At 43.9% G+C, this 24,830-nt stretch overlaps 1 protein-coding gene across 1 annotated transcript in view; it reads left to right on the top strand.

Annotated features, from left to right (window-relative positions):
* The first annotated feature begins 1,229 nt into the window (after window positions 1-1,229).
* The window catches only part of SMG5 (SMG5 nonsense mediated mRNA decay factor), a 49,341-nt gene continuing 25,740 nt past the window's right edge, over window positions 1,230-24,830 (top strand). The window contains exons 1-11 of the mRNA XM_060253288.1: window positions 1,230-1,948; window positions 6,128-6,226; window positions 7,274-7,397; window positions 8,697-8,853; window positions 14,125-14,214; window positions 14,695-14,784; window positions 16,407-16,485; window positions 16,823-16,948; window positions 20,586-20,654; window positions 21,487-21,695; window positions 22,567-22,704. Coding sequence (XP_060109271.1) covers window positions 1,878-1,948; window positions 6,128-6,226; window positions 7,274-7,397; window positions 8,697-8,853; window positions 14,125-14,214; window positions 14,695-14,784; window positions 16,407-16,485; window positions 16,823-16,948; window positions 20,586-20,654; window positions 21,487-21,695; window positions 22,567-22,704 — 1,252 coding nt within the window. The 5' untranslated portion in view covers window positions 1,230-1,877. The remainder of the gene's footprint in view (window positions 1,949-6,127; window positions 6,227-7,273; window positions 7,398-8,696; window positions 8,854-14,124; window positions 14,215-14,694; window positions 14,785-16,406; window positions 16,486-16,822; window positions 16,949-20,585; window positions 20,655-21,486; window positions 21,696-22,566; window positions 22,705-24,830) is intronic.

Below are 24,830 nucleotides of genomic sequence, written 5' to 3'. Positions count from 1 at the left end.
AGGACTTTGTATGCACAAATGTGGAAGCAAGACAAAATACCAGAAAAATGGGACTGGGTCTTAAAAGTATTAAACTGGAGTGAAATGGACAAACTTACTAGAATCTTAAAAGACTGTAATTTGGAGAAATTCAAAGAAGACTGGGAGAAGTTTCAAAACTATGTGGAGTTACAATGGAAAGTGAAGAGATATTTAGTGGTTTTTGGCAACAATAATTGAACTTTTAAAGAGAAAAGAAGAACTGTGATTATTGTTATTTGATTTAATATGTAAGTTAGATGAATAAGAATTAAGTTGAGGATAAAGCATAATAATCTTCTTTGAGTTAAGATAATAGTAACTTTTAGTGAAGATTCTATTACTGTGAATTTTACCTTTAGAATGTTTTTTATATATTTTGAATACCGGCGGAGGTCATAAATTAGAGGTGAGGGAGGGAGGAAAATTTGTAATGTATTGACTGATTATATTTGGGTTTTGATTGAAGTATATTTTTCAATATATTGCAAAAATAATAAAATTTGGTCTACAACAAGATGGGTAACCATGTTAGTCTGCCTATAGTGGTAGAAAAGAGACCCATAGCACCTTAAAGACTAACAAAATTTGTGGTAGGCTTTTGTGAGTCACTGCTCACTTTTGCAGATACTGCTCACTTCAGGTTATATGAAGAAATGAGCAGTGATTAATGAAAGCTCATACCCTACCAGAAATTTTGTTGATTTGTAAGGTGCTACTGCCCTCTTACTCTTTCCTACTGCTCCTTACACAGAGATTCATGTAATATGAATCACTTCCTTTACTTGTCCACTTTACCTTTTGTCTTCATACTGTAAGTATTATGTTGAACTGTAAGCTGCCCTAATGAGAGAAGAAATCTAAATCATGGCAAAGTTTTATACTGAATTTAGTTGCCAAATTGGAATAACTTGAAGAATATTTTAAGAGGTCTGGCTTCTTTCCAGCACTCATCACAAAGAAAAGATCTGTGGATACAAACACTGCAATTCTACACAGTTATGTTCTTTTAAAACCAAGTAATTTAGAAGGCTGTAACTCTTTAGGATTGCACCATGACTTATCTTAAAGGAAAGTTGTATGGATAATGCAGAAATGAAAATAACTGAATACTCTGCAGCGTTTATATAAACGCTAAGCATAATATAATATGAATTATTCTATATATGATAGATAAAATAAAACAATACCGAAAGAGATAGTTGTACCTATCGCTCTATTACATATTATGTTTTAAATAAATGCTAGATAGGTAAAATCATGGAAATAAAATTGCCTTTCTCTCCTTCCCAAAACCTGACCAACTTGTCCGGTACTACAATTATCAATAAAGTTTATTTGAATGCTCTTTGAAGCCGAAAAAGCAGCCATGTTGCCCTCACTCTAGTCCTGGAACATCTTGCGCGCCAAACGACCTTCGCCCATTCTTTGTGTCACACTCTCGCGACTATCCCAGACGATCTCGCGAACTGAAGCCTTTCCCTTGCCAGCAGACGGCGTTTGACGTCACAACGTTCGCTCGGACGACCCGGAGTTGGCTGCGGGAGTGGGGAATAGCGCGTGCAGCAGCCCAGGCGGGCGGGCCGGTTCTCGCGAGAGTTTGAGGCAAGGCATCGCGAGAGTTGGCTGAGGTGGGCAGCAGCCGCAGCCGCCAGAGGAGCCAAAGAGGGAGGGGAGAGAGGCAGGGCGTGATGGCGGCCAAGCGGGGCCGGTGGCGGCCGGGACTGAAGAGGGGGCGGCGAGAGATGCGGCAGCAGCAGCCGGGGGTGGAGCGGCGCTGCAGGGCGGGCCGGGCTTGGAGCGGCAGGTGGTGCTGCTGAGAGAGCCTCGGAGGCAGCCAGAGGGCCAGGCCGGGCGCCATGAGCCAGGGCAGCGGAAGCGGCGGCGGGGAGCCTGAGGCCAAGGCCCTCCACACCAAGCGACTCTACCGGTGAGTAAGGGAAGGCGGCGGTGCAGAGCAAAGAGCCGAAGGTGCCATGTCCCCGTATCCTATAGAGGTCTATTCTCCCCGTCCTCAGGTAGAGCATCCCCCCTTCAAGGAGTCGCCCAGGGCTTCAGTCCCCCTCCCCCTCTCTAGTCCTATAAAACCAAGAGGCTTCTAGGGCGAGAAGATGCATCTTCTATTGCTGTTTTCTTTCAGCACACCTAGTGGAGGTCTGTAGAGCCCTCCTTGACCGAAGTAAATTGTAATGGGGCATTCATGCACCCATTCCAAGTGGGCATTTTCTCCTTTCTCTATAATATTGATGCTGTCCCATAAAGGGGTAGAAGATCTCTGATGCAAGGGGATCCATGACTCCGCTCCTCTGCCCAGTCCCACTGACACAGGGATGTCAAACTCATTTATTATGAGGGCTGAATCTGACATAAATGAGACCTAGCCAGGCCATGTGTGTACCAATTTAAGATTAGCTAGCAGAGATAAAGGACACAGACAAACAGAATTCAAGGCTTTAAAAACTTAAAACTTAAATTTAAGACATTAGTACACGTTGTTCTTGAAGGTGCTTTCTTTGTATTTCTCCCATGAGATCCAGCGAACTGGGCAAAGGAAGCTCTGTGTCTTTATTTCCTTCCCCAGGGACCAGGAGAGAGAAGAGCCTCAGCCAATAGAAGGAAGAGAGGCTTGGCTCCGGAGCTCTGCTGTATGACTGAGAATTGCTTGGGGGCCTGATAGGAGCCCTCTGGGGGCCTAATTCAGCCCCCGAACATTTATTTATTTATTTTGGTTATACGTGCCTTCCCCTCCCATGGGTCCCAAGACAGCTTACTTTGTTCTCCTTCCACCATTTTATTCTCACAACAACCCCATGATGTTGGTTGTGCTGAACGCGACTGTGGACCAAGGCCCCACAGCAAGCATTGTGGTAGAGTGTGGATTTGAACTTGGTTCACTGAGATTCTAGATTGACACTTTAACCACTGCACCATGTGTTGAGAAAGGTCCAGCAATTCTGCTTGCTCTTTTTCGATTTTATATAGTTCTTTCTCACTTTCTTTTAGAAACTCATCTTCCTTTTCTTCCATTGGTTTATTTCTCCTTTTCCCCTTAATAGAACATTATGGGGCAGGGACCTTGTATATTATGGGTCACATATGATTTGACTGAGGTATGTAGCAGGAGCCAAAGGAAGAAGCCTGTGAAGGAGCACCAACCCACAGAGGGGGAGAGGTAGCCAAACAAGAGGCCCTGTTTATTTAGTGACTTAATTTATTATTAGACCCTTTTTTCCTTCCCAGTGAGGATCTCAATCGTTTTTTTTATTTTCAATCATTTTGAAAATAATCTGAATATTATTTATTTATTCATTTCACATTTATATCCCTTCCTCTCCTGACAGGCTCAGGGCTGCTAACAATTTTTCTTCTCTTCTTTTTATCCTCAGAACAACTTTGTGACGTATATTAGCATGAGAGTGTGTGACTGGCCCAAGCTTCCTTGAGACAGTGGGGATTTGAACCTGGGTCTCCCAGATCCTAGTTTGAAACTCTAACCAGTGCACCATGCTGTTTCTCCACCCACTTCTGTAAAACACTGCTTCTGAGTGTTTGATGTGGCTTGAAAGCTTATCCTGAAATAACGTTGTTAATTTTTAATGTGCAGCAAGACTTCTGTTTATTTCAGCATTTCAAACCTCCCCCACTCCTCACCAGGTTCCACTCCATAGAATCATAGAGTTGGAAGGGACCTCCAGGGTCATCTAGTCCAATCCCTTGCACAATTCAGGAACCTCACAAATTCCCTAAATTCACATGATCTGCATTGCTGTCAGATGGCCATCCAGCCTCTGTTTAAAAACCTCCAAGGAAGGAGAGCCCACCACCTCCTGAGGAAGCCTGTTCCACTGAGGAACTGCTCTAACGGTCGGGAAGTTCTTCCTGATGTTGAGCCGAAAACTCTTTTGATTTAATTTCAACCCATTGGTTCTGGTCCTACCCTCTGAGACCACAGAAAACAATTCCACACCATCCTCTATATGACAGCCCTTCAGGTACTTGGTGATCATATCACCTCTCAGCCGCCTCCGCTCCAGGCTAAACATGTCCAGCTCCTTCAACCTTTCTTCATAGGACTTGGTTTCCAGACCCCTTACTATCTTTGTCGCCCTCCTCTGGACCCTCTGAACCATAAAGAAATGGTTCTTTCCTTCCTGACATTTCCATTTATCAGCATTGGACTTAGGCATTGGCCTGTTATCATGCAAGTCAGATGCTTGCCTTTGAGGTGAAGAAATGGGTTTGAAGCTTGTGAGAGAGTGACTTTTTTCCAGATTCATCTGGTGAGTCTGTAACTGGGCTGGCTGTTGAACCCTGAGCTGAGCAAGCAGTACAATCTCTGGTTAGCATGGACTCAAGCCTGAGGCTAGAGCAATTCCTTCTGGAAGCAGGAAGAATGGCAAAACACTTGTAATTGGATTGTCTCCCTAGAATTTGGTATGCAACACACTTCAGCAGCTTTTTAATAGACTGTGGCATCTAAGTTGTTTCTCTCTAATGAGCAAGCTCTGCACCAGACATCAGAATGCACCAGCCGGGCCCAAAAGCAACCTCTTAATGCCCCCAAGGTCACGCTGCTGTTAAGTGCAGTGGAAATACCAAATAGTGAAGGTCATTTGCTGTTGCTATTCTATGCTTAGGCTTCAGCACAGGTCTGCTTGTACCCCAGCACAAAATTTGTGGTGATTAACTCACTCCCCCATATTTTCCCTGCACATATGTTGAGTGTACTGTATGCATATGGTATCTTTAACCCCCACCTTGCAAAAGAACAGCCTTGCCCTGTGGTTTCTGATCTGTCTGCTACTATGCTCAGTTTGGCCTACAGGGCATCTTTCTTTTAGGAGACTGAACAAAAAACTGTAGATCTGAAGGGGGCTTAATTTGGGCAAGCTGCCTCTTAACACTTTTCACACAATGTACTTGGAGTTAATGCCTATGTATGACAAAGCAGGGATTCTAATACATATCAGTGATGGCAAGTTCAAAGCCTAGTTAGTGATTGGCAAGAATTTATTCTTACAGTGAATAGATAGCGTTGTGTATATGATGGCCAAGCTCCTTTGGTTTCCATCAGTAACACCATGTGAGCATCTGATGGCTCTTTTAGCCATCATGGGAAGCTACAGTTCAGAGGAAACAAAGGAAGAATCAGCCCTGTAGTGTCTGGATTAGGGGTGGCCAAACTGTGGCTCAGGAGCCACATGTGGCTTTTTCACACAAATTGTGTGGCTTTCAAAGCCCCCACCACCCTGTTGGCCAGTTTGGGGAAGGCATTTCTCTCTATAAATCTCTTCTCCACATTAAATCACTTACCCAAGTCAGCCAGCAGCTTGGAGAATGCATTTAAAGTTTAAAGAATGTGTTTAAAGCTTTCTTTCCACCTCTCCCCCACTCCTCCATCTGTTTTCCTTCCTTCATTGTTGCTCTTAAACATCTGACACTCATATCTTATAGCTCTCAAACATCTGACGTATATTCTATGTGGCTCTTATGTTTGGCTGCCCCTGGTCTAGATGAAACTGTCCAGTCAGTATTTGGCTACAAGTAGTCTTTGTTCCTTAGACACTGACTGTTCAGGTAATGAAATTAAATTCCAGAAGGGTTGTTATGTTAATCAGTCCCTTGTAACAAAACAAAGCAGCTAAGATGTTATTGTGGCAGAAACATTAATGGGTTGAAACCCCTTGCTGGGTGCTGCATTTTCAGCTGTCTGCAAACAGCAGTGATGGTGGTGGTGAATATGCTGGGTCATTGCTGCCTTGGGGCTGGTGGTGCTTGGAGGACTGCAAAAGCCTGAACAGCGCTCACAAATGAGGGGCCTTGCCTCACTCTAATCCTGGAATAAATACAGAGAGAGTTATTAAAGATAATTAGCTTGGGGTATTTTCACTGCAGTATGTTGGAATCCCTCATTTCTGGAGAAAGGAATGGTTGTCTTGGATTACTAAATTTGGGGGTGACCCATTGTGAATCTCTGAATGTTTGGACAAGCCTTTGGTGTCTAGGGATAGGAGTCATCAAGGCAGTATAGAATTCCTGTGTAGTTTCCAAAACAATATCCTCCTGACTTTAATGTCTTCTGCCCTTCTGTTTGTGTGTGTTTTTGTAGAGCGGTGGTAGAAGCAGTGCATAGATTGGATCTCATTCTTGGAAACAAGGCAGCTTATCAAGAAGTATTTAAACCAGAGAATATCAGCCTGCGAAACAAGTAAGCACATTGATTTATGTTTTCTCATGGTACAGAAACTCAAAATCCTGCCTTAATGAGGAGGCCACATGGTTCCTTCAGCACAGGATCCTGCTGGTTCAGTATCAGTTTTCATGTTACAGGAAGTCAGATCTTTCTTGCAGAATGAGTTTCAGGAGCAGCCTTACAAATGCCATGTACAAAAGGCACTAGCCCACTTTCCTGGCTCACAAATTCCTCCCCCCTCCCCATGAATCTACATGTTACCTGAGATCTGACCAGCAGGAAAGCCTTTGGTACTCATGGTGCTGACTAGAATACATACCTTCTAGCAAGGTTCAAGTCCAAGGTTCAAGTCCAGTGGTGCCTTAAAAACCAACAAGGTTCCCAAGGTATAAGCTTTATAATGAATAGACAAACATGGCTGCCCATATGGAAAAATGCCTTCTCACAGATGGCTTCAGTAATTGGGAATAATCGAATGAGGTTTGCAAAGCAAGTTAACTTGGGCCTGTACGACAGTTTTATCCCAAAAGCTGTGATTTGGTTTATTTAATGTCAACTTAGTTTAAATACTGGAATTTATTGCGTTGATTGATTTGAACTCTGTCTGAACAATGACAAGGTGGGATATATAAAATAAATGCTTGTCTAAATTAATAATATTTGACTTATCAAGAGCCTGGAAGTGAGAGAAGCAAGGGTTCCCATGCGGCTTCCTTCATTGAAACTTATGCATGGAATCAAACAGATGTTGCCTTAGCTCTTCTGAAAGCTTCTCTACCTGAGCTCTTGGAAGCAGTTCCTCCTTGCCTTGGGTGACCTGGCAAGTGGTTTCTTTACTAGCCTGTGTGGAGATATTTTGGCCACTTGGCCCATTACTATTTCCCTTTTGGAAATCTTGTTTGTCACAACTAGGTTTTGTGGCAAAGATGGATAACTTCAGGCCATGGTTTTGTCCCTGTTGTGGTGGGTTGGGTTAATGGCTTGAAATGGCTCTGTTAGCCAAGTTTACAGTATAATGCTCCCTCCTTTTCTCCCCTACCCCCACACAATTCCCTTCCTCAGGTTACGTGAATTATGTGTGAAGCTGATGTTCTTGCACCCGGTGGATTATGGGAGGAAAGCGGAGGAATTGCTCTGGAGGAAAGTTTACTACGAAGTCATCCAGCTCATTAAAACAAATAAGAAGGCAGGTTATCAATACTTTTGAGTCCATTGTTCTGAGATGGGCTAGTTCAGGGCAGTTAACAGCAAGGGTAGATTAGGCTGTGGCCATGGTTGTTAAGCTGGGTCTCTGGATTTGATTGCAAAACACACACAGTAGCTGCTGGTGTCCTAATTTCAGGAATTTTTGCTCCTTTTATATGAGTAAAGGGAAAGAAGGCTGCAGGCATGGAAACTAAGTAGTAGGAGGGTGCACAAATATTTTTGCCTGTAGGGTTTCCTTTGCCCCTCATAGTAGGTCTTCTGGTTCTCCTTGCTGCTATTGTGCAATTACCCTTTATTGCTCCTTCCGTGTCACCATTCACTGCTTTTGGTGACAGCACCACCCACCCACCACTGCCTCAAAACAGTCCCAAGAAAGGTTAAAACATCCATTCTTTCCACTTTAGTTCTGAAGAAGGCCTTCAATTTGTGTCTGAGCTATTTCAGTTCATACTGCAGCCAAAGACTTGAATGATCCAATGCCTCTCTACAAAAAGCATTCTTTGTGTATGGAAAATTAGCATGTCAAGGTGATACTCTGGCTTAGTTGTTTGGGGAAAGGTTTGGTATTTGTTTTTGCACTGGGTGTTTGGAGCAGGTGCAAGAAGTGCTTTTTCACTGCTGGCTCTTCAAAGTGCCATGTGGGAAGCCTCCTTCCTTTCCTTTTCTGAAGTTCTACAGGAAGGAAAGGAAATGATGGTTGCTCTCCTCTGCCATTGGGCTTTTCCCATAGATGGAAGCAGTGGAAAAGTACTGCTAGTGTCTTCCGCAAGTGCTTTATTGGGGAGGAAATGTAGTAGTTAATTCTACTGCACTTTGGAGAGAAACCCAATTTCTCTAGAAATTCTAGCACTTAGAAGAGAGACATTGCTTCTGCTCAGGAAGAACAATGAGTCCCATATGATGGACTTTTGGAGGATGCAGAAAAAGAATGCTCCATATCTCTTTGGAAGAAAATAGTGGTTTTTCTCCTGCAAGCATGGCTTTTGCTGGAAACACAGGAATTGCTGGCTGAGTTGATTTAGGAGCCCTGCGAATGGTATAGGCCAGTGTGGATTTACTTCTAAGGTGGTCATGTGTGGGACCTGCAGTCATAGCTGCACAGTCAACAGCAAACTACTAGCACCTGGCACATATGTCAGAATTGTTGTAAAAAGTGATGGTAATGCAGCATAGAAGGACCAAAATGCAAGTAGATTATTGCAGAGTTAATTTGGGACTGCGCTTAGTCCTGTGGAAGTATTGTGATTTTTACTTTCTCTCCTCTTTCTCCTTCCCACAGCACATTCATAGTCGCAGTACCCTGGAGTGTGCCTACCGTACTCACCTTATTGCTGGCATTGGATTTTACCAGCACCTTCTCCTCTACATTCAGTCTCACTATCAGCTCGAACTCCAGTGCTGTATTGACTGGACACATGTAACAGATCCCCTGATAGGTTAGTATGCACGTGTTAGTGTATTTCATTGGCTCAGATCCTATGGAGCAAACGCATAGGGATGTGAATGGATTCTGTTCTTTTTCTCTTTTTTCCCCCTCTCCCTTTCTGTGCTAGCTTCCCAAGACTTGGGTTAAGCCCTAAATACTGATGCTGGTTGTTGTAGAATTTGAGATGGGTTGAGGAGTGGCAGCTGGGATGACTCTACCCCTGTACCCATGGACTTTTTGCTGACAGGAGCAGAAGGGCAAGGTGATAGGGAGGAAGGCTGGTTCTCTTTACTGCCTGGTCTTTTGATCATGCAAGTCCCTCAGCCTGCAGCATCAGTGATGTGGAGGTCTTGAGAAACTGCAAGGGAAGGGTGTGAAGAGCTGCACCCTGATGCTTTGGTATCCCAGGATTCGAGCCTTTTTATTATATATGCCACTTGACTCCTTCAGCTCTGCCACCTGCTCTCCCTCTTTTGGGACAGGCCTCGCTCTGGATTTTGTGTGTCATTCTTCAGGGAGTGTTTATAGTTGCTCCCCCTCCCCCCACAATAAAAAATCTGGCCCAAATTAAGCCCCAGAGAGCCTGAATACCACTTCATGCAAGCAAAGATTCGTCTGGTATGAGGGCTCTTCCTTTCTTTGGGATGTTAGGCAGGGACCCATCACCCTGGTGGCTTCTGCTCCTCAGAATGAACATACGTCTGCGGTTTACAGTTCCCTGTCCCTGCTGCTAGTGTTGTGTGTGTAATGATGCAGCTGAATAAGAAGATCTCACACGTTTGAATAAACCAAATACTGTTGCTAAGGTTGTACGTGACTGGAAGTTGGTTACTGATGTTTGGAACAAAAAGTATACAACAGGAGGTCTGTATGTAGTTATTTGCAATGCTATATGTTAAATGTTACATGTCAGTAATCAGTGGAAACTTTGTGCTGGAGATAAGAAATAATTGATAGCTAATTGAATCTTGATGTGGATTTCTTCATGCAGCCTCAAATTTGGGTTATTTAAGTACAAGTTTAAAGTTTTTATTTCATGTTAAATGGCTTCATGTTAAATGGGATTTTTAAAAAATGTTGAGGTTGTTGTTGTTAAATGGGACTTTTTAAAAATGTTGAGGTTGTTGGTTGTGTTAACTCTGTATAGCCTTAGTTTTAGATTATGCTGGGCTGGATCTAAGAAACCAAACAGACTCTTTCCATATGTGCATCTCCCTGCACCCCTTACTCCCCCCCCACAAGCTGTATCTAAGAGCCTTGGGATCTTCAGGAGTGGTGTAGGGGGCTGTGCAGAGATGGGAAATCATAGCAATTTCTTGGTGGTGAGCTGGAGTGCATCCTGCTAGCAGAAGGTCACCTCTGAGTCCTACCCATTATAATATATTTAGAATTTTCTGTAAGGTGCAAATTTCAAATATATGTGAATGATTGTGTTTTACAGGGTGGGGTTGGAGAATGGTTATATTTGACTTGATGGTGTTCTGAGCTCTGTCTATTAGACATATTCAGTTCTTGAACGGTGGAAGTCTATCATTGCCTTGTGTCTTGTCTCCCTGAATGATGCGCTAAAAATCTGGTGTCCTTGGCAACCGTTGCCGTGAGGATCTCGTTCATATCACTGCAGAACTGGTGGAGTCCTTTGAGTGACTTCCAGACCAGGAGTTCTTTGACACATTAAATGCATTTTGCATGCCTAAGCTGCTGAACAGCCCTTGTGAATTTTACCTTCTTTCAACATTATAATTTAAACCCAGAAGCTGGTGGGAGAGGTGTCCACTGTACTGATAATGGTTTCAGAGGTGACTTTTTCATGCAGCTCTTCCAGTGGTCACTAGGTGTAAAGCATTTACTTTTTATACCCTTGGCCATTGCAGCCATTTAATATATTTCACGCCTTGCCCGTGTTCTTGTAATTAGCTGGTTTGCATCTGTTTCTCTGCAGTGATGAAGGAGGGGCAGTACAGCCTCTGTGGAGTGATGACACTCTTTTTGGCTTGGGAAGGAACTCTCAGCTAGAAAAAGGAAATATAGCTGCAGTTTCTATTTCTAGTAAATCTGACAAGTATACAAGTGGCCATTAGGTCCTGCTGCAGCAGGGTGAACATGGTGAAGCTGCCAGATGGTTGGTTCTCTGTTATCTCCAGTGGCAGCTGCTGTCCAAAGTACTAGACTTGCCTCCTGGGGTCTTCTCCACTGCCCAAATATGGTCTCTCTATTTTCCTTGGAGAAAATTTGTCTTGGTATGAACTTTGACAGCTCACTTTTGAAGGAATTGTCATGTCTGAGACTGGTAACACAGTGAATTATTCACAAGGCTGCTGGATCAGACCAAAGGTGTATCTAGCCCAGCATGCTGTTTCCAGCAGCACCAGGCCTCGTGCTTCACGGACACTTATGAGCAGAACATGAAGGCTGCAGCCTTTCTTTATTGTTTGTCCCCTTCAATACTGCCTCAAAACACAAAGGTAGAGCCAATTCGGTTGTAGTGGTTAAGAGCAATGGACTCCAATCTGGAGAACCGGGTTTGATTTCCCACTCCTCCACATGCAGCCAGCTGGGTTATCTTGGGTCAGTCACAGTTCTCTCTGAGCTGTTCTCCCAAGAGCAGTTCTCTGAGAGCTTGCTCAGCCCCACTTACCTCACAGGGTGTCTATTGTGGTGAGGAAGGAAAGGAGGTTATAAGCCATTCTGAGACTCCTAGTGAAGGGTAGGGTATAAATCCAATTTCCTATTCTTTTTCTAATAAGTCACCAGGTCCAGATGGCATACATCCCAGAGTTCTGAAAGAACTCAAAGTTGAACTTGTGGATCTTCTGACAAAAATATGTAATCTTTCATTGAAATCTGCCTCCATTCCTGAGGACTGGAAGGTGGCAATGTCACCCCCATCTTTAAAAAGGGTTCCAGAGGAGATCCGGGAAACTACAGGCCAGTCAGTCTGACTTCAATACCGGGAAAGCTGATAGAAACCATTATCAAGGACAAAATGAGTAGGCACACTGATGAACACGGGTTATTGAGGAAGACTCGACATGGGTTCTGTAAGGGAAGATCTTGCCTCACTAACCTGTTACATTTCTTTGAGGAGGTGAACAAACATGTGGACAAAGGAGACCCGATAGATATTGTTTACCTTGACTTCCAGAAAGCTTTTGACTTTTTACCTTGACTTCCAGAAAGTTCCTCATCAAAGGCTCCTTAGTAAGCTCGAGAGTCATGGAGTAAAAGGATAGGTCCTCTTGTGGATCAAAAACTGGCTAATTAATAGGAAGCAAAGAGTGAGTATAAATGGGCAGTCTTCGCAGTGGAGGACGGTAAGCAGTGGAGTGCCACAGGGCTCAGTACTGGGTCCCATGCTCTTTAACTTGTTCATAAATGATTTGGAGTTGAGAGTAAGCAGTGAAGTGGCCAAGTTTGCAGATGTTCAGGGTGGTGAGAACCAGAGAGGATTGTGAGGAACTCCAAAGGGATCTGTTGAGGCTGGGTGCGTGGGCATCAACGTGGGAGATGAGGTTCAATGTGGCCAAGTGCAAAGTAATGCACATTGGGGCCAAGAATCCCATCTACAAATACAAGTTGATGGGGTTTGAACTGGCAGAGACTGACCAAGAGAGAGATCTTGGGGTCGTGGTAGATAACTCACTGAAAATGTCAAGACAGTGTGCAATTGCAATAAAAAGGCCAACACCATGCTGGGAATTATTAGGAAGGGAATTGAAAACAAATCAGCCAGTATCATAATGCCCCTGTATAAATCGATGGTGCGGTCTCATTTGGAATACTGTGTGCAATTCTGGTCACCGCACCTCAAAAAGGATATCATAGCATTGGAAAAAGTCCAGAAAAGGGCAACTAGAATGATTAAGGGTTTGGAACACTTTCCCTATGAAGAAAGGTTAAAACGCTTGCGGCTCTTTAGCTTGGAGAAACGTCGACTGCGGGGTGACATGATAGAGGTTTACAAGATTATGCGTGGGATGGAGAAGGCAGAAAAAGAAGTACTTTTCTCCCTTTCTCACAATACAAGATCTCGTGGGCATTCAATGAAATTGCTGAGCAGTTGGGTTAGAATGGATAAAAGGAGGTACTTCTTCACCCAAAGGGTGATTAACATGTGGAATTCACTGCCACAGGAGGTGGCGGCGACTACAAGCATAGCCAGCTTCAAGAGGGGGTTAGATAAAAATATTGAGCAGAGGTTCATCAGTGGCTATTAGCCGCAATGTGTATATATATATGTGTGTGTGTGTGTGTGTGTGTGTGTATATATGTATGTGTATATATATGTATGTGTATGTATATATATATATATATGTGTGTGTGTATATATATATATATTTGCCACTGTGTGACATAGAGTGTTGGACTGGATGGGCCATTGGCCTGATCCAACATGGCTTCTCTTATGTTCTTATGTTCTTGAACAGTAATCGGTGATAAAGCTGTCTATGCCACATCTTGTCATAGTGAATTTCACAAGCAAACATTGCATCATTATGTGAAGAAACACTTCCTTTTTATCCTTCCTGAAGCAACAGCTGGTCAGTTTCATTACTCTATAGTGTGGTATGGATGAGCAAAACCTCCCTTCTTCACTGCAAGAATTTATGAAACCATCATCATGTCCTCTCTTGGGGAGGGGTTAGATTTGGAAGAAAGGAAACAGCATTGCCTTTCTACCCTCATAAGGGTCACCAAGCCAGCTAACAAAACATACATAATAAACCGCATCTTAAAAACCCTTAAAACCAATTAAAACACATCATTAAAACAATTAAAACTAGCTAAAATACACAAACCCCATAAAAACAGATTATTGTGGAAAATTACCACATCAAGCTTGCAGGACTATGTGTACAATAAAATTGCAGGCGTCAAGACCTCAGAAGAACCTGAGAAATGTGCAATGGGAATAAGTGTGCTGCTGATTCTTACATTATTCATTCTAATAGGATGGGGCTATGTAGAGCATGGCACTGAAGGTCCACTTCTTGTCCACAACAGGGTCTTAGCTTCCTTAGGATTAGTGTCCACAGATCATTTCAAGCTTCGGTTTTCATTTGTTAAGAACAAGACTTGAGGTTCCTGCTGTAGCTGATTCCACCACTCTGTGATCTGCTTGAGAGATCATGGAAATGCTTGTGCTTGGCTATTTGGGCAAGTGTTTTCATGGGTTGTTGTGTGTGGGCATGTGTGGATCTTGTCCATGGCTGCTGAAGCCAACTTGGAGTCCTGGTTATATGGCTTATCCTGGTTGTTTAATTAATTATCTCTTGCATAGGCTGCAAGAAACCTGTGTCTGCATCGGAGAAGGAGATGGAGTGGGCTCAGATGGCCTGCCACCGGTGTCTGGTTTATCTTGGAGATTTAGGTGAGAGCTGGTATGGGGGTAAATGTTCAATATGTCCAGGTTCTCGGGTGGAAGGTGGTTAGGCTTCTGATCCTTGCAGTCTGTGGCTGACCTACAGGGAAGAGGAGAAGCAGAGTCTCTGGGTTATTAAGCAGTAAATGGCTTGGGCTAATCCACCCTCTTGTGGAGACCCTCCAAAGCCTGAGCCTCTTCAATTGTATTTTGGTCTGGCAGCAAGGGGTGACCCAATAGAATGGAAGGGTTCTAATGCTATGTTTTGAATATTATTTTGGATTTTACATCATTTTAATGAAACTGCATTTGTTTCTTTAAACTTGCTGCCTAGAGAAGCAAATTTACTGAGCTCTTTGAATAAAAGTTCATAATTTCACACGTCTGTCAAGCCTGCCAGAAGGTTTTGCAGCATTGTGGTGACTTAGCAATGCTAGACCTCTGCTTTATTGCCAACCATAATACCCTTACATGTGTGTTCCTTTTCAGCTCGGTATCAGAATGAATTGGCGGGTGTGGACACAGAGTTGCTGGCTGAGAGGTTTTACTATCAGGCCCTTTCTGTTGCACCGCAGATTGGTAAGTGTGGAGCCTGAGTTTCTTTCTAAAAGATGATTTATTGTAATGTAGGAAGGTTATGGGGAGGTGGTGATAAGGATGCTGATGTATAGCATCTCTGGAAGTGTAAGTGTGTGAGAAGTAGGATGTAAGCAGAAAAAGGGAGGAAAGCCCTGGTTTTTCAGGTGATTGCTTGGGTGTAGGGCAAATGGGTGACAAAGCTGGAAGGGAGTTTCGAAGTTGTCTAGGGTAAGGTATTGAAGTGTTGTTGAGTTGTGCATTTAGGGGAAAGAGAAAATGTTTTACAAGTCGGAGTTGAAACCATCACTCTCCAGGCAAAAGCCATTTCTGAGCAATCCATTGCACCAATTTGTCTTCTTTTTTCTTCCTCTCTGAACATCTTCAGTCCTTCTTTATTGCCCACAAACTATTAAAATCTTTTTACAAAAAAATCATTTGAATAAATTCATGTGCAGTAGTCCCAGCATGGTTTCTACAGGGTACCAGGGTCAACAGGCAGAATTTCCTGCCTCACCCTTCCTCGATCGCCACCCTTTGTCATTGTCTACCACGTTGCCTGTCTGGCAGAGGCTCCTGCAGAGGACAAGTTGTCACAATTCTTTTTCTGAGGTTTCCAGTCTAGCCCATAGCATATCCTCTTATCCCAGGGACCTCATTCAGGTTTTTGTGCACCTCACTTTCCCATCTAAGTAGGCTGCAGACAGGAGGGCCTCTTCAAGCCCTTCCTCTCCAGGATGAACAGCCCCAGAGGCTTTCAACTCTTTGAAACTCCTGTTCAGGATCCCAAAGCAAGGCAAAGGGCTGGGGCATCAGCAGCTGTGGTGCATAATAAGGAGAGGAACCTGCCAGTGCTTCTTTGTGTTCATTCTGGATCAGAGGGGGATTAAAGATCCCATCAACCATTTCTCTGCTTAGTTAGAAGTGAGTCAGAGTGTAGAGCTCACTTCCCTGGCCTATCAGCCTATTAAGCATGAACTGCTGTGGCCCCAAGTGAACAGGCTCAGACTACATCAGGATTACTGAAGCTGAGTAGGTATGGAGCTGGTCAGTAACCTTTAGGGAGCCACCACGTGTAAACAGGCTGTACATATGTTTGAAAAATAATTAGTTGGCTACACCAGCGTTACAGTCATCAGCCATGTTTCCACACCAGTGTGGTGGGGGTCTTGAGAAACTGCTGGGGAAGGATGAGGAAGAACTGCATCCTGATGCTTTTTATTATATATACCACTTGGCTCCTTCATGTCTGCCATCTGCTCTTCCTCTTACTTGTTCAAACTTCATATGCCTAACGGCATAGCAGCAGGCTTTCTGGTGCTCTTGTCCTGCTACGCATGGGTTCCTGAACGTTCTGCCTCCCAGCTGTGGCCCAGTGAGGCAGTATCTTTCTTGCCTGGAAAGCCCCTGCCCCCTTGCTAGGCACCAGTTCCCTCCCAGTCTTACTAGACTGTTGCATCAGTATAAGGATGGTTCCTTCCATCTTGAACTTGCATGTTTCAAAAATACTGAATCCTGTGCTTTGCAGGCAGGTTGTAGTCCTTGTAATAACTAAATATCCTGTTTCGTTTTGATGTATGAACAAATGCAGGTAGCATCACTCTTATTTTGCCTTGTTGCATTAGGTATGCCCTTTAATCAGCTGGGGACACTGGCTGGGAGTAAATACTACAACGTGGAAGCCACTTACTGCTACCTGCGCTGGTGAGTTGTTTCACACAGAGCTCCTTGGGGAACGAGAGTGCATTCATATTTGCCTGTATCATGTGAAATGCCCATATGCTTGAAAACATATGGGCATGAAGATGTAGAAACTAAAAGGGAGGTTGAAAAAATACTCATGCCTTCCAGAGCTCTTAGTTCTTTTAGTTATAGAAAAGAACCAAGTATGTGCAAAGCTGTTTACATTTGTGTTAATTCTGTAGTTTGAGGAGTACAAGCTTTTAAAAAAAAAAAAAAGAGAGAGAGAGAGAGAAAAAATGGACCAGTAGGTTTATGAGAAATTAACAGTTTTGTTTTGTGGAACCCTGTGCCTGTTCAGTATCCAGTCTGAAGTGTCCTTCGAAGGTGCTTATGGGAACCTCAAACGTCTTTATGACAAGGCTGCCAAAATGTATCACCAGCTGAAGAAATGTGAAACCAGGAAACTGTCACCAAGTAAAAAGAGGTAAGAGCTTTCAGGATCAACTTGGAATTATCAAAACCCAAGCCCGTTTCAGACTTTGGTTGACTTGTTCAAAGAGAAATTTAGTGGAAAGGAGCTGAAGAATCCCCAAATACTCATTCACATGACCATTTGCTAGTTCGTGGTTTGAGTTTGGACCTCCAAATCATTTTAACTGACAATCCTTCCACAGCTGTCCCTGCAGCCTTGCTAAACTTCAGTTGAATTGTACACAGTCAGAAGTTTTTCTGCGGTTTCTTTTGTGTAGAGAAACTTTTTTGGCTTGTAAGAAACAGATTGTGTAGTGCATCTTCTTGGATTTTCTAATTCTCTGACTGCATTTGTTAAAACTCTGGACCCTTTACTATCAGATGGCCCTTGCCATATTATGGATTCTGCTGTCTTGAGTACCAGAGTGCTCAGTCCCATGACTAGGAGAATAGAACATAATACAGAAGCTGGGCAGCCTGTATATAAGCAGAACAGAATTTCTACCCTGAATTTTTCTGTAGAGAAACACGGGGGCCAGTGAATGAGTATCCCATGACAAATAATATCTGTTTCTGAAAATGCACAGTAATTGCTTGTTTTATGTGGATTGTCCTGTTTTACAGTAACTTGAATCTTGGCCCATTTTGCCAAAGGGCAGAAACACATTCTAAAGTTTACTTCTGTGATGTTGCCTGTAAGAGTGGATGTATGGGGTGAATGCATTCCTGACAGTAACCTTATTCTGGTATGCCAGGATGTTTTGCTGTTCTCTTGGCTGCCGTAACCAAGGCCATTGTTCACATTTTGCAGATAGGAATGAGCCCAGGAGGTCCTTCAGCTCATACACTTCCTGTGCCTCTTCACCTGGCACGCAGTTCAGTAATTGCTCAGTAATTCTGCTTTCCTGACAATAGCAGCTTGTCGTTCTGTCTGAACCAAGGGTGGATTGTGTTGTTAAAACCCCTTCTGAATGATTGTTGCATGGTGGTGGTTGCTGCAATCGCTTTCTTTCTTTGCTTCTTTCTTTGCTTCTTTCTGACTTATGTAAGATGCACAAATTGGTTGGGCCCCTTCTGTTTGGAATGTGTTTGGGGCCTTTTGTTAAAGCAGGAGCAGGAAAGCAGAGGATACTGCAGGCTGGTCACTGTGATGACTCACTATCATTTTAAAGGTTTTGGCTGAAGCATGCAAAGAAATGGCTTGGTCTGGGGTGCCAGTAGAGTGTATGGCCGAGGCACCTTAGGGTTAGTGCTGTTAAAAACTTTTATCTTACAACTGTGGCAGGTTTCTTGTGGTGTGTAAAGTTCTCAGCATTTAGAGACAAGAGTAGCCATGCAGGGTTCTATGAGGTGGCATTTGTTGTTGTTGAGACTGATGAAATGTTGCCATTTTGGAGTGATCCCAGATGTGAAAAATCTAGCACCTGAGGGGGAGTTGCTAACCCACCCCACTCTGGGTGTGTGTTTTATTACAGGGAAGTATTTGGAAACCACCACCTGTGCAGTCTTGCCTTTTTATCTCCACTTTTTTCTGCTGTGTATGCAAACTAGGTTTCAGTCTCACTTGTTTGTTCTTCTGCATGAAGTTTAGGAGTGTGGAGCTTTGAGTGTAAGCTGGGTGGGTAAGGTGGCAGTGGGAGGATAAGCGACAGCTGGAGTTCAGGCCGTTATTTCTCCTCTTCCTTCCAAACTAGAGAACTTGTGCTGCTACATAACAACTGTACTGTGTGCTGTGAGAGAAGCCTCAAAGTTCTCTTGTCCTCAAGGTGCTGTAAGTCCAGGGGGCTTGCTCGGTGACTGGCATGTTTCAGTGCAGGTGGACAAACACAAAGGATAGTGAGGTGGAGATCTTTAGAGCAAAAAACCAAACCAAAACCCTTTGTACAAGCTGTCTAAATTCTCCAACTAGGACAGAATCAATGCAGATTCAAGGACATTTTACATGATTCGTGGAGCGACTTCTTGTTATTTTGCATACTATATCTGTTTTCTAGATTTAACGAATGACAAAGAACTGCTACAGGTCGCTTATTCTTAACCCCCAGGAAACCTTCTTGAGTTCTTTGGCTTTTGGAATTGCACTGGGAATTGCCTCACATGCTTTCAGATTTGTTAAAAAGCAGCAAACTTCTGGACCTTGTTTGTATTTCATGTTAGAGCTGGGTTCTTCAGGAAGCTACACTTTGCCACATGTTGTGTGTCCCACCCCATTCTCTTGCAAAATTGCAGCACATACAAAGCTTTGGAAAAACCTGAGGCTGAACTGCAGGTTCAGGAAAAGGCTTGGAGAGTAGCTAGCGCAGAAGTCTGCCACCTTTTCTAATTAAAGAGCCAAACTACCTTAGCCTTCAGAGCCCCGAGGGTTGGGAAACAGTGCATAAGTGCAGACATAGAACTTAACATTATGGATGAATGAAGTCTTGATTAATGACCATAAATGTTCTGTATTCCAAACACTGCTTGTTGTATGTCCTTTATTAGGAAATGCTACCCACAAGATCTTACATTAAAGTAATAAATGCACACAGAAGTACCCTGTGGCTTTGTTGTAGCATAAATCTGTGCATGATAGGTATTGGATTACTGGCACTACCCTTTCCATTTCTGTAAAGCATCTCCAAGAAGACATTCAGTTAAAAATAATCTTTTCCCAGCCATTCCCTTTACCTGCTGGTTATTCTGGCATCTCACGTTTCCAGTATACCTTAACTGTAAATTGTAATATTTTATTTTATTTTTTTAAAGGGCTATGTTTGGTTCTGTACCATGGGCCACATCTGACCCTATAGCCACAGTTTCCCTCATCTACTATGGCCCTGAGACTTGATGGAGTTCTGCTGCTTTGGAATATCATCTTTTCCTTCAGTAGAACACATTAGCACAGGATGTGTTGCACCTCTTCCTTTGCTTTGGAAGTGAGGTTGCGCACCTGAGCTTGGCCCACCTGCTCTGAAGCAAAAGGATTTTCACATGGCTGATGCTTCATGGGACTTCGCTTTTGTGCTAGTGGTCCAGCTGGAATGGTGGCTTCCTTGACAGCGCAGTCAGGCGGTGACAAGATTCCTGTTTTATGGCTCCATCTGAGCTGTAGGACAGAACCCCTTTCTGCACGTTCCCTGTGTTTGTCACTGTGGCAAGAATGGGGTCACAGAGAGGAGTGTAAGGAACTCACATGCTGCTAAAAGCCTTTTAAAACCCCCACCAAGCTGCAGTTTATGATGTTTTGTGAAATTTCAGGGGAAGAGCAGGTAGCAGATGGTCAGCTCATGGGTGGTTTGGGTTTCTTTGCTGTCAAGACACTGTTGATTTGTGGTAACCCATGGGGTTGCAAAGAGAGAAGTTAATTGCCAGCCTCTGCATAGCAACCCTGGTCTTCCTATCCATCCATGGTCTCCCATCCAAATACTGATGAAGACTGATCATGCTTGGCTTCCAAGATCTGACGAGATAGGACAAACTTGGGCTATCTGGGTCAGGGCAGTGGGGCCTTTTAGTGTTGCCATATATGGAACTTAACCTTCTGTATTTGATGCCTCTTCCCTGGCTTCTGCCTTTAAAAACCAACTGTCCCTCTTCTCTTGTTTCTGTACCTCATCTGTGTCTGCTAGATGTTTATGATGTGTTCTTCTTTGCCCCCCTCCCCCAAATAGGTGCAAAGACATAAAAAGGTTACTGGTGAGCTTCATGTACCTGCATAGCCTCCTGCAGCCAAAGAGCAGGTAAGAGCTTGGAATCTTTGTCTATAAACTTGAACACACAAAGCTGCCTTTTAACTGAATCAGGCCATTGGTCCATCAAGGTCAGGGATTAGCAGCATAACAAGAAATTGAAACCTGGTACTTATCCATTTGAAAGGCACCTAACAATCTAGGATGTCTTCCCATAGGGGTAGAACTCCTTACACCACTGTGCTGCATTTTGGTTGGTTGTGTTTACTTGGTGTCCTGGATCTGAAAGAGTCCTCTCATCTCCATGTGGGTGTACTGCTGTTGAAATTTCTCTCCTGCCCCAGCTTTTTGGGTGTACTGTAGGGAGCACTCTGCTGCCTGTTTAAACATTGTGATAGATCCAGATGGGCAGCCGTGTTGGTCTGAAAGAATAGAACAAAGTAGGAGTCCAGTAGCACCTTTAAGACCAATGAAGTTTTATTCAGAATGTAAGCTTTTGTGTGCTAAATGCACACTTCAGATAATGAAATGAGGTGCTATGAGCAGAGTTACATATAGTTGGTGGGCAGTGGTTAAGCATGCAAAAGAGTACCGCTAGAATCTATGGCAAAATAGTCCAATTAACAATTTGAAAGAACAAGTTGAAATATTGAACTTGCCATTTGCCTGCATCCTTCACTTAGAAGGGGCACACTGTATCAATATGGACTCTTTTAAAATAGCTTATTCCTGGGATTTCATGACCACCAGTTGAGGCAAGCCCATCCATTTGATTAGGAGGGGAAAGTGCTTCAGGTAGTTCTTCTGTGACTCCCATAACAACTGCTTGCAATGTTAAAAAGAAATTCTTCTGTCTCTTTTCCTTCTGTCCCCCAACACTTAGTTCTGTGGACTCTGAACTTACGTCTCTCTGCCAGTCAGTCCTGGAGGATTTCAACCTCTGTCTGTTCTACTTGCCCTCTTCACCCAACCTGAGCTCTGTCAACGATGACGAAGAGGAATGTGAGAATGGCTACTCCTTCCTGCCAGACCTCCTTATCTTCCGTATGGTCATTGTCTGCCTGATGAGCGTTCACAGCCTCAAGAGGGCAGGTAAGCAGCATGTCCCTGTAACTCATGCTTCTGGGAAAGGGCAGGGTTAACTCCAGAATAGTGCAGCTGCTGTCAGTGCGTTGCTTGCAGGCTGCCTGAGCACTTGCCTATTTCTGTTGTCAGTTTAGAGGTTGGCACCTCTGAAACCTCTCAAACAACAGAATTGAGGGTGTGGGATTGGCATTTCAGGGAGAGGAATCTGAGACAGAGTCCGAAATCCTCCTGGCAGGTCTGTGGGCATTCATAGGAAGCTGCCTTATATGAAGACAGACAATCTAACTCAGTTGTTGTCTCCACTGACTGGCAGCTGGTTGGCTGCTGGGTGAGCCAGGATGCTTAGATGGACCACTGATCTGATCCAGCAGTGACAGTTCTTATGACAGCAGATCCTCAAAGGCTGTGTCAGAGAGGTCTTTCCCAACACCTGCTGCCTTTTTAATAGTAGATGCCGGGAACTGAACCTGGGAACAACTTTGGTATGTGAAGCAGGCTTTCTCCCACTGTCACAGCTGTTCCCAAGGGAAGCTTGTCTCTTCCCGAGGATAAAAACTATTTATAAACAGCAGGATGATAATAACTGGTGGGCGGTGGGCACATTTCTGTATACAGATATTCATGGAACTGCAAAGTAGGGGTTCCTAAATTTACACAAAGAATTTTTAAAATCTTTGGATGTTGGCTACAATAATTTCTGAATCTAGAACATGTGGCAAACCATAAGGAATTAGGATTTTTAGTGAATGTGGATGTGCACACTGGAGTTGGAGGCTGCAGCAGAGCAGAGTCTTGTGCTTTCTCATCCCGCTATTGGCCTCAGTGGCTCGCTTCCTCCGCTGTTGCCTTTCTTCCATACTGCTTTCTCTCTCTGCAGGCTCCAAGCAGTATAGCGCAGCTATCGCTTTCACGCTGGCTCTCTTCTCACACCTCATCAACCACGTCAACATTCGCTTGCAGGCAGAGCTGGAAGAAGGTGAGAACCCAGTTCCAGCCTTCCAGAACGATGGTGCAGGTAAGGGCAGGGGATCACCCACGAAGATTCTTAAACTCTCCCTTCGGGTTCAGCCAGCAGCCCTTCATCACCAGGTTGTCTGCTAACAGCAATTAAGCAGGCAATATTTGCCAAGAGCCTTTGTGACTAGGTCGTGGCGGGGCAGCCCTTCTGATGCAATCGTGTACCTCTCCCAAGCACTGGAGTTCCTTGTGTCAATACTGTTTCTGTTTTAAAATATATATGTTTATGTAATTGCATAAACCTCTTATTGGAGTCATTTCATGTACATGTGAGCGTTGGTGCATCTGCACTACACACAGGCTGGTTTAAGTCATTCTCTTCACTCGGGGATGGTTGTTATCAGTGGAGGAGGGTATCTTTGAGTGAGTTTCTCTTCCAACTCCTAGAGGCCCTGTCCTTCCAAGGAGGGCCAAAGGATCCCTAACAGAAATCTTAACAGCACACCAACCTGCAGCTTTCAGGATTCTTTGCAGGAAATCAGGACAGTTTGTTGTATGAAACAGATACAATTTTGTAATGTAGATAGGTTCAATGAGCAGCATATTTCTGGCAGGCCTCACTGACTTTCGTTCATTTATTTATTTTGTTTTTATTTTATTCAATTTTTAGCCCGCCCTTCCCGTAGAACAGGCTCAGGGCGGGTTACATCATAAAAACAATCAACAGTAAAAAACCAATTTAAAATATATAAAATTTAAAATTACAGAGAACAATAAGTACTAAAATGGCAAATTCTACCTCATTCCATGTTTCTTCTGACATCAGGGAATCCTTTAAGGGAAAGGCAGAAGCCGTCACCCTAATCCTTTGGTTTATCTTGTCTTGTTCCATGTACTGTTAGGAGAAAAGGTTCAAGTGTGTCCTTCCTGTTGTTGTTTTTTAAAGTGACGTCAGGCTCCGTGGCGCAGAGTGATAAAGCTGCGAGAGCCAGTTTGGTGTAGTGGTTAAGTGAGTGGACTCTTATCTGGGAGAACTGGGTTTGATTCCCCACTCCTCCACTTGCACCTGCTGGAATGGTCTTGGGTCAGCCATAGCTCTGGCAGAGGTTGTCCTTGAAAGGGCAGCTGCTGAGAGAGCCCTCTCAGCCCCACCCACCTCACAGGGTGTCTGTTGTGGGGGGAGAAGATATAGGAGATTGTAAGCCGCTCTGAGTCTCTGATTCAGATAGAAGGGCGGGGTATAAATCTGCAATTCTTCTTCTTCAGTACTGCAGTCTTAAGCTCTGCTCCCGACCTGAGTTCAGTCCCAGCAGAAGCTGGGTTCAGGTAGCTGGCTCCAGGTTGACTCAGCCTTCCATCCTTCCGAGGTCGGTAAAATGAGTACCCAGCTGGCTGGGGGGGAAATGTAGATGACTGGGGAAGGCAATGGCAAACCACCCCGTAAAAAGTCTGTCGCAAAAACATTGTGATGCAATGTCACCCCAATCTGAAACAACTGGTGCTTGCACAAGGGACTACCTTTACCAAGCTTCATAGTTATGGATAAAAGCTTTTGCAGTGTGGAAAAATGTAGCAGGATTACTTCGTTCTATACAGAATAGCCTTAGCCACTTCTTGTTGCTCTGAAAGTCACATTGGGTCCCACAACTGCAAGACTGGTGGGTTCCCTTGGTCAGTGTAGTTTTCAAACATCTCTCTGTTGGGTTTTGTGTAACACGGAAGGTGGTGCTAAGCTCCTTTAAGTCGTCAAACGCTATTGATCTAACAGAAGGGGATTATAACAGCCCAGCACAAGATTACTTAGCGTAGCAGTCAGCTTCTTTTTAATTAAGTCATGGCTCATAACTTCTTAACCTTCTTGGCAATAGCTTAGAGGCTCAAGTATCCAGGCTTTACAGGAACCTAAAACCTCTCCTACCCACCCCTTAAAACAGATTGTAAGAGAAGAAAAGTTGTTGCCAGCATCCTGTCAGTGGAGCAAGCTTGTTACATTTGTGCTTTTCAAGCTTTCTCTGCTGTGTGTATCAAAACAAACAAATGACTGTGCCAAACCAACCCGGATTACCTGCCAAATAAAGCTGGATTTTGCGACTCATATCAGTTAAGCAGACTTGCATGTTCTTTGCATAGAATGCTGTATTTTAAAAGTATTTTACTGATGTGGAGAGGCAATGAATAGCAAGC

The sequence above is a fragment of the Heteronotia binoei genome, chromosome 1 (genome assembly GCF_032191835.1).
Source record: "Heteronotia binoei isolate CCM8104 ecotype False Entrance Well chromosome 1, APGP_CSIRO_Hbin_v1, whole genome shotgun sequence".
In the NCBI taxonomy this organism is placed as follows: Eukaryota; Metazoa; Chordata; class Lepidosauria; order Squamata; family Gekkonidae; genus Heteronotia; species Heteronotia binoei.
Note: the sequence above shows the minus strand (reverse complement) of the source record. Positions and strands in the feature narration are given on the sequence as shown.